Here is a 10,016-nt window from a genome sequence, read left to right as displayed (position 1 = left end):
TTTAATGATTTAGGTTTTGTTTGAATTTTTGGATTGAGTGATGACCTTGGGTCATTAGTTGGTAATGATCCTTGGCAATTGAAATAAGTGTTATGAAAAAGGTTTAGTTAGTTTTGACTTGTAACTGTACCGCGAAGGAAAGTTGTATTCAAGTTTTTAACTTTCGCATCCATTATCAAGCATCACGTTTTGTATCTCGCATCATGTTAAACATGGCATTGTTACTACGTGTAGTGAACGAAAGTGAGCACATGGTAGTTAATCAAGTTGAGGAGGAGGTTAATCCATCTGTTGAGGTCAGATTTGATATCTGTGGAACGACTCCGGAACCTGACTTTGTCACCAATCAAGGTAAGCCCCGGATGCATTTAAACCTTCCTTGTGTTTTATAAATTTATAACACTTTTGCTTTTCGATACTGCATTAAGTAATTAGGAGTGAGTGAAAACCTAATTGGTGCATTACCAACCTTGTTTTTCCATATCTATCTTGTTACCAGTTTTACTTCGTAAATGCCTAGTTATGCTTAGCCATGCTTAGACAGATAAAAGTCGGGTGATTACCTATCACCTGCGAGTTTTAAATGGATCTTTGGTTACTTATGTTATCATGAGATATGAGCATGTGGAATAATAAATCTAGACCGGGCAGACTCGGTGTATGAGAGCCACAAGACATGGATGTCTTGTGAGCGGGTTCTTTCCGCCTGTGTCGATTGAGGCCCGTCCGTTGTTGAACTGCATGAGGTGAGACTTTGTAGTACTAATCACATACTTCAGGTAAGCCTTAACTTGGCGATTCTATTATGAGAATGGCTACTCAGCGCACTAGGAGTGGAGAGATGGCGGGAATAGCATGTACCCACGTGGCAATGCGCTGGATTGGTGGAGTACCTGTATTCTCGGGTGGGGCGGACCCGTTCTTGTTTTAGAGGACCTGAGGGTAGGTTGGTATATGTAGGTCAGGGACCTACATATGTCGTGTGGTCTGGAATTCCTAGCTAGGTTTAATCGGTTCGAATCGTCGTTGCTCCTCGGTTATGGAGACTCAACTCACTGTTCATCATCGTAGTTTAATAACTGGAACTTGAGTAAGGTTTGAGAAAGTGTTGGATACAAAGTTTCATGATCTCAATACGGATCATGTCAGCTTTGTATATGATCTTTTTGATGATAAAAATGTTGATATAAAGAATCTTGTTAGAGAGCTTTTACGCAAAAGAACTTTGATTATTGCTAAAGCCATACCTTGAATTCCGTGAGCTTGCATTCCTGAGTCTTCTCAGTTTTATTTCGATTAAGTCTTGTTGAGTACTTTTGTACTCAGGGTTCGTTGACCCTTGTTGTAGGTGAGCCTCATGAGTAGGTCTATTTTGGACCGTGCTGCATGACTGTTGTTCGATCCGATGATGACAAGTAATTGTGTGGTCCTTGGGCAGGGCACTTTAATTGTGTGTTTTGTATTATGTTACTAATGCCACTCCACTACTATGGTTTATAATATTTATCGAACTTACTTTGTAAGTTTTGAAACAACTGGTTTGTAAACTAAGTTATTATAAGACTTCCGCTAATTTACTCTGATGTAGATATTTGAATAAATGTTGTAATACTACAATGACTCTATAATGGGATCCTGCTCGGAAATCATGGATGATTCGGGGTTCTCCGTGGACACCCGACAGTCTTCTTAAGTTATCGGGAACATATGCATAGTCGTCAGAGGTCATTGGACAGTGACAGTTGCATGTGGGCCCTATAATTTAGGAGGTTCTGCCATAGCCCCACGGTGGCATCGGCAGCGCGTGGCAACGTGGCTTGGTAGCTCCTAGCATGGATGGCGTTGGGAGGGAGGCATAGGAGCAGGCGTGGCCAGAGAGGAGAGCGTGACCAAGAGTCGACCCCTAGCGAGGTTCTCTGAGTTGTGGTGCGGCGAGGCAGAGCTACGCGCGGCAAGCCAAGCCTAGGCGCGCTTGCGGGGAGGCAGGGCGATTGAGTAGCGGTGAAGGAGTGGGGAAGGGGCAGCGCTACGGTACAAAAAAGGCAGTGATGATGCGGTGCACGACAAGCAGTGGAGAGGAGAAAGGGGGGGGGTGGTGCTGCGGTTGCTGCGGGCATGGGAGGATGGCGCAGACTAGGGGGCGAGCAGGAGCTAGGGCAGCAACACTAGCGTGGGGAAAGGAAGACGTGCATGCACGAGGGGGAAAGGGGAAAAGATGACGGGAGGGAGCTGACGGCCGTGGGCCCAACGTCATAGTAAAGAGAGGAAGAGCGGATGGAGACCAGGAAAAGTAGAGCGAGAGCAGCAACTCGGTGTCCTCAAGAAGCAAGGGTAGGGGCAGCGGCAGCGGCATGGAGTGGCCCGGTCTGCTTGACACGAGTTGAGGTGGAAGCATGACCATGTGCACCCCTTAATTATGGATACAACGCTACAAGGGAGGCAAACATCGTAGGCATGGCTAGAGCATGGATGCTAGGGGTAGGACAGGACGACCCAGCGTGGCCGGCAGCGGCGCACCAACGCACGCACAGGGAAGTGAAAGGACATAGCGTGGTAGGGCTAAAACCACATGCTCTTTAGGGGGAAACGCAAGCAAAGCTGTACACGAACAGCAGCAGCCTAGCCAACTTTCTTTAAAATGCTCTATGAGAAAGGATGCGAGGGAGAGAGAGCAGCGACCCGGTGATAGGATCCGACAACACGGCACGATGCAAATAACTCTGATGATTGATTCTAAGTGGGGAAATGCACCACCATATTCAAGCGGACCAGGACGGTAGCAGTGCCATAGGCCTCGACCAGCCTGTAGCAGCAAGACGACGGATGGAGCAATGCAGTGCTATGGCCTAGCATAGTACGAGCTACGGTGGCGACAATACCCTACACGCAAACCACGTCCCGACGCGGCTAGCCATCATGAGATTAGCCTCAACAATGCTCAAATTTAAATTAGATTCAAAAGCTATATGTATATCAGTTCTATTTATTAATGAATTTTATTTTATTTATAAAAGTTGCTTTTCATGCTTAATCTAATAGTACAAACCATGTCGCCATCTATTGGCTAGAATTGTCGTTTGACATTCCTAAATATCTTTACGCACGGAGAAATTTAAACTTGTGTGTTTATTTGAGTCTACAAAACTGAGTCACACAGGATTCGCTTATCGCTTCAAGTATGTTTTAAATTAAAAATCCGAGAAACTCATTTTGGAAATTTTTCTTAGGCCTAAATCTTGGTGCTAAACGAGCTTGTAACACCAGAGGTGCTACAGGTCGAGCCCTACGAAGGACGAATGAACCCCACACAGTGGCTACAAGCTTATGCCACTGCTGTGCGTGCTGCCAGGGGAGATACCAGTGACATGGCAAACTATCTTCCCATCATGGTCATGCCAACTACGATGAACTAGTTCACAAGCCTCACCCCAGACTCCATCGGGTCCTAGGAAGAGCTGAAGAAGGTCTTCACTGACAACTACATGGCCACGTGTACTCGGTCGGGCACCAAGCCCGATCTGAACCGCATCTACTAGAAGCTGTCCGAGCTCCTTCGTAGCTACATCAGACGCTTTTTCGAGATGAGGAATTCTTTTCCCAACATCACGAAAGTAGAGGTCATCACCGCCTTCGTCCGAGGACTCCATCACCATGACCTCCGCTCCAAGTTTAATCGCAAGCCGCCTAAGGGGATTGGTGAGATGATAACAACCACCGATCAGTACATCGACGCTGAAGAGGCCAAAGTGTGCTTCAACGAAGATACGGGCATTCATCGCCCAACTCGCCGTAGTGATGAGTGACCCAACGACCGGTGCCATAGCCACCGCTGCTATGACGACCGCAGTCACCATTGGGGTATTGCCCGTGATTGGCCAGAAGGATCCAAATCTGGTCAATATCGCCGCCACCGACCAGACCACATCATCACCGCCATTGATGAACCTCATGCCAAGCACAACTATGATGAGTAGTACAAGAAGATCCTTGATGGCTTGTGCCCTCTCCACAAAAACAGCAAGCATAAGATGAAGGACTGCCTCAGTTGGCTAAGGAGTTCTAGGCTAAAAAGTTGGACGACGACAACAATGATGGAGCTAGAGGCCGCCGACCACCTAGGGGCAACAACAACGCCTTCTAGGATCACAACAAAGTGGTCGCCACCATCTTTGGGGGCCTCGCCGCCGTAGAGAGCAGAAGAGATCGGAAGCTCACCGCCCGTTGGGTGCTTGCCGTCAACACGGAAGACATCATCGCCAACCCCAGCTATCACCCCTGTTCTAAGGTCCCCATCACCTTCAGTAGGGCCGACCAATGGGTGGACATCCCATACACAGGACGTTTCCCCCTCGTCCTTGACGCAACCATCTAGAAAGTGCTTTTCAAAAAAGTGCTCGTCGACGGTGGGAGCATTCTTAACCTCTTCTTCATCGGAGCCCTAAAGGAGCTGGGGCTTGGGATAGGAGATCTCACACCCTCCGACTCCTCCTTCTAGGATGTGGTACCTGGCAGGGCATCCAAACCACTTTGAGAGATCACCCTACCAGTATAGTTCGGCATGGCTAGCAACTACCGTGTCGAGCACATCAACTTCTACGTCATCGACTCCAACACCGCCTACCACGCCATACTTGGTCGGCCAGCTCTGGCCAAGTTCATGGCCATATCGCACTATGCCTATCTGAGGTTGAAGATTCCTTCACCTACAAGAGTTCTGGCCCTACGGGCCAACCTCTCCATCTCCTATGCCTATGAGATAGAGAGTCTCGCTCTCGTCGAAGCCACCGACCATTCCATCCATATGGCCAACGTGGTCATCGACACCAAGACGGTGCCCGCCAATGACCTGGAGATCCCAACGATGGAGCCTTCGCATGCCTCTGCCAAGTCCAAGGAAACCAAGGAGGTTGGCCTCAACCTCGATGACCCCTCCAAGACCATCAAGATTGGGGCTCACCTCAACCCTAAATAGGAAAGCACGCTCATCTCCTTCCTATGTGCAAATGCCGACGTGCTTGCTTGGAAACCTACAGATGTGCCGGGGGTACCAGGGAGAAGATCGAGCACTCCTTGAATGTCTCGCCGACAGCCAAACCAATCAAGCAGAAACTCTGATGATTCACGCTAGACAAGAAGGAGGCTATTAGGGTAGAAATAAAATGACTCCTAGCTACTGGCCTTATTAAAGAAGTGTATCATCCTGAGTGGTTAGCATACCTTATTCTCGTTCAAAAAAATAAAGAATGGAGAATGTGTGTTGATTACACTAATCTCAACAAACACTGCCCTAAAGACCCCTTTGGTCTACCTTGGATAGATGAGGTTGTAGACTCCACCGCCGGCTATGAACTACTCTCCTTCCTCGATTGTTACTCTAGCTATCACTAGATATCCCTCAAGGAAGACAACCAGATCAAGACATCGTTCATCATGCCTTTCGTTGCGTATTGCTATACCACCATGTCCTTTGGACTCAAGAACACTAGGGCTACCTACCAAAAGGCCATCTAGATGTGCCTCAATCAACAGATAGGCCACAACATCGAAGCTTACATTGATGATGTGGTCGTCAAGTCTAAGACCGCCGATAATCTCATCGCCGACCTTGAAGAAACATTCACCAACCTAAAAAGGTACAGATGGAAGTTGAACCCCTCAAAGTGCATCTTTGGAGTTCCATCTAGCATACTCCTAGGCTACATTGTCAGAACCCACGGCATCAAGCTCAACCCTGACAAGGTCTCCACCATCACCAACATGAAACGGCTAACTTGCGTAAAGGACATACAGAAGCTTACAAGTTGCATGGCTGCTCTCAGCCGCTTTATATCACGCCTCGATGAAAAGGGACTACCGTTCTTCAAACTCCTCAAGGCCTTCGAGCGTTTCTCCTGGTCGGAGGAGGTAGATATAGCTTTCAAGCAGCTCAAGTTGTTTGTAACAAAGCCTCCGATCATGATGGTGCCTCAACCAGACAAAACCCTACTAATCTACATCACCGCCACTTCTCGCGTCGTTAGCACAGCTATCATTGCCGAACACGAGGAGGCTGAGCATGCCTATAAGGTGCAACATCCTGTCTACTTCATCAACGAGGTCCTTAATGAGCCCAAAACACGTTATCCTCAAGTTCAGAAACTGCTATACGCTATTCTGATCATGTCATGCAAGCTCTGTCATTACTTTGAGTATTACAAGATCACCGTGGTCACTGAGTTCCCTCTAGGAGACATCCTCCGCAACAAAGAGGCCAACGGCCGCATCATCAAGTGGGCTATTGAGCTTGACACTTACTCCATTGAATTTAGAAGCAGACCTACCATCAAGTCGTAGGCGCTTGCTGACTTCATCGTTGAGTGGACTGAGATCCAAGAGCCCATCCCTGCTACTTGCTCCGAGCACTGGGTGATGTACTTTGATGGCGCCCTCAACATCAACGGTGCTAGGGCTGGCATTCTGTTCATTACGTTGACCTAGGACAAGCTCCGATACGTTCTCCGAATACATTTTCTAGCCTCCAACAACATCATCGAATATGAAGCATGCCTCCATGGTCTCCGCATAGCTGTCGAGCTCGGCATCAAATGCCTCATGGTATTTGGAGACTCCACGATGGTCATCAACTAGCTCAACAAAGACTGGTCCTGCTCCAGTGAGAAGATGGACACATATTGTGCCGAAATCAGGAAACTCAAAGGGAAGTTCTATGGTATCGAGTACCACCACGTGGTATGAAATCAAAATCAGCTCACCGACCACCTATCTAAGATAGTCTCTTCTCATGTCGTGATTCCGCCTAGGGTTTTTGTTCAAGACCTCTTTACATTGTCTATTAAGGAAGAGAAGGAAGTTCAAGAAATTCCCCCCCCGCCGAGCAGCTGGTACTTATAGTACCTTCACCGATCGCCGATTGGAGGGAACAGTTCATCAAGTACCTCACCAGCGCCGACGTACCCACCGACAAGACTGAAACCTAATGCCTAATCTGTCGAAGCAAGCATTACGTGTTGGTGGACGGGAACATGATGAGGAAAAGTGCCAAGGAAGGGATACTGCAGAAATGCATCACCCAAGAAGGAGTGAAACTACTTCTTGAAATTCACTCTGGTTCCAGCGGCAACCACATGGCCTCGAGAAACATAGTCAGCAAAGCTTTCTGAGCTAGTTTTTACTGGCCCACGACCATCACCGACGTAGATGACCTCGTCCAATGTTGTGAAGGATGCCAATTTTTTGCCAAGCAAATACACGTGCCAGCATAAGAACTGCAGACCATCCTAGCTTCCTGGCCTTTTGCTTGCTGGGGACTGGACATGATTGGGCCTTTCAAGCAGTGCCAGGTGGTTTCCTATAACACCCTCGGTGTTACACTATACAGTCTATCGCTGAAACACTGCATGAGCATCATACTTATGTGTAAATGTGTGTAATATAGGGTGTAAAGCAATATACAGAACTTGAAATGTTTATCAGAAATGCAAATCAAATGTTATATTTTATGTCATGTTGTGTCACTTAGGGTTCTAGACAAATGTTTATTGAACGAAAATGTTATAGAACACATACCCGACACTTTACGTGATCTCCATAAACGCTCCGGCACGTTTCTCCATATCTCCAAGATATTTCACCAACCGCCGAGCAGCACACGTTCTGCTATGTGCTCTATGGAGAAGACCCAGTCTCCGATCTCTCCCTACACATGCTATGGGCTCTGCGCTCTATGTTATGGGTGGTCGGCTATGGTTCCTTGTTCATGCCTGTTCCTCCTACACGTGCACGGGCTCCACGCTTGACGTTATGGAATACGGGCTAGCCAAGGCCAAGAGCCTAGTAAAGAACTAACTGCTCAGACGCTACTTATACTATGTATAATCACATTAGGGTTAACAATACAATGATTTTTCACCGAAATACTAGCAAACTGCATAAACATGCACATGTCACTTTACAACATTTATACACATAGATAAATGTTTATCTGCGCCTCGTGCGTTTTAACTGTCTTCTCTAGTCATTATAGATTATTCTCCAAGCAAGTCATTGGGCTTGGCCATCACCGTCCATCTCGCCGAATAGGTCAACATCGCCGGCCAGTTTCTTCGCCGTGTCCTCCACCTCATCTTCTAGCTGATGATGCTCCATCACACCCATCCCTCTAGCAAATCCGGCCCCTATCACTTGAAGGTCAATGACAGGGTAGTGGGATCAGACCACCACTAGGGCATGTGTAATGGCGGTGATGGTGGCGTCGTAGTTGAAGCTTTTGAAGTTCTCCCACGCCACCTTGCACCTATCGATGATGGTGTCCGGGCATGGCGGCCTGCCATTGTGCTGAGGAGCCACCTCCATGTCGATGCAGTCGAGCACTGGCTTGACTCTAGCAACTATGGCATCGGGCTTGTTCCTTTAGGTTTGCTCCAGCACATCGAACTGTGCCTTGGCCCTCCGACGGTAGTCTGTAGGCATCACAAGGGTCCATCAAGCAAAGAAATTACTCTAGCAGTAACTCCGATCATGAAGTACTCACCATTCAACTCCTTGGCCAGCTTCTCCACCTGCCCTACCATCTTCTTCTCCTCCTCCTAGAGTTGACCAATGACTTGGCGTAGCTAACTGAGCTCCACGTCTTGCTCTACAAGCATAACGGTCATCAACAACAATAAGACTTCAGCAATGCAAAGCAAATTTGCTGATCTGCCACACCTTTTCTCTACTCAGAGATGTTTGTTAGCTGCTCGGATTTGCACTCCAGCTATGTAGAAACACTCATCAGCTGCTCAGAGACAGTGCCTAGCTATTTGGACCAGCCCCACAACTACTCAAACATGGTCGCCAGCTACTCGGATAGAGCCCTCTTTTGGTATTCCAGATCCCACGCGTTGGACTTGGCAAAATCCCACTCGCGCTACGCCCTCTAAATGTTTTTCTCCATAAGCTTCATTGCCTCCTTCAACTTTGTGTTCTCCTCAGCGAGGGGCTCCATCCTCTTGATCAGCTATCATCGTTGTTCGGTAGTTCAAGCTATGCCCTACAAAAGCACCAAGATTACAAAGAACTCCAATCTCCAACATCAAAAACGAACATTGAGGACACAATGCTAACCTTGATCTGCTTCATCACCATGGAAAAGGTGGACTCCAGCATCCTGAGCTCCCTGGTGGTGTCCTCCACCTCATTGACCACCACTTCGTTGCCCCGCTTGTAGAGAATTTGGATGGCCTGAGGTCATGATTCCTCACGCTTGATCTCTTCCACCTTGTCCTCCTCCTCCATAGTCGGTGGCACCACCTGAGGGCTCGATGGCCGCACAGCGCATCCGACCATGCCCTTTGATGTCTCTAGGAGAGCTGTCTACTCATCTGGCACCACCGGCTTCTCCGCTCCAGACTCCAGTGCGGCGTTAGCAACTCCAGCCTCTGGCTCCGAAGACCCGGTGGCTCCCACCATTGCCTTGGGCACCGCCGTTGGCTCATCCACCATCGATGCCGGTCGTTCTCCGCTGCTAAGTTCATCAACAGCTGCGGTTGACTCCTCCACAGGCCACTGAGCACCTAGGGACTCCGGGACAGGGTCTATCGGCATTGCTTCCGTGCTGGGACTAGGCCCTAGCTGCTCACCGGTCTGGATGGACGGATTCAAATTGTCGACAGAATATCATCGGCAGTCCACCAAGGGGTATCCTGCGATGTTAGATTTGTCGGTGGGGGTGCACGTAATCAGGAACTAGATGGTGACAAAAGGCACAAAGACAGCGATTTAGACAGGTTTGGGCCACCTGATCGATGTAATACCCTATGTCATGTGTCTTTAGTGTATTGTATTGAGATGTAGTAGATAGATCTTGATGGATCGTCTATGTATCTTATCCACTAGGGGACCCCTGCCTCTCCTTATATAGTCTGGAGGAGCAGGGTTATAAGGTAAGTATCCTATTTGGTACTATACAATGTCTTGCGATGCACGCCGAGCAGCGCCGTGCATGCCTTGATCTTGTGGGCTGAGCCACCCCTGGG

At 48.3% G+C, this 10,016-nt stretch overlaps 1 protein-coding gene across 1 annotated transcript; it reads left to right on the top strand.

Annotated features, from left to right (window-relative positions):
- Positions 1–4,558: 4,558 nt before the first annotated feature.
- LOC136495925 (uncharacterized) lies at positions 4,559–4,972 on the top strand. The gene has a single exon (XM_066491707.1). The coding sequence runs from the start codon at positions 4,559–4,561 to the stop codon at positions 4,970–4,972; it is 414 nt and encodes a 137-aa protein (XP_066347804.1).
- Positions 4,973–10,016: the final 5,044 nt, after the last annotated feature.

Source organism: Miscanthus floridulus, chromosome 12, assembly GCF_019320115.1.
Source record: "Miscanthus floridulus cultivar M001 chromosome 12, ASM1932011v1, whole genome shotgun sequence".
Taxonomy (NCBI): domain Eukaryota; kingdom Viridiplantae; phylum Streptophyta; class Magnoliopsida; order Poales; family Poaceae; genus Miscanthus; species Miscanthus floridulus.
This window is presented reverse-complemented; position numbering and strand designations above follow the sequence as displayed.

Excerpts from the sequence above, each read along its gene's own strand:
- LOC136495925 (XM_066491707.1), top strand. The coding sequence starts at position 4,559 with ATGGCTAGCAACTACCGTGTCGAGCACATCAACTTCTACGTCATCGAC.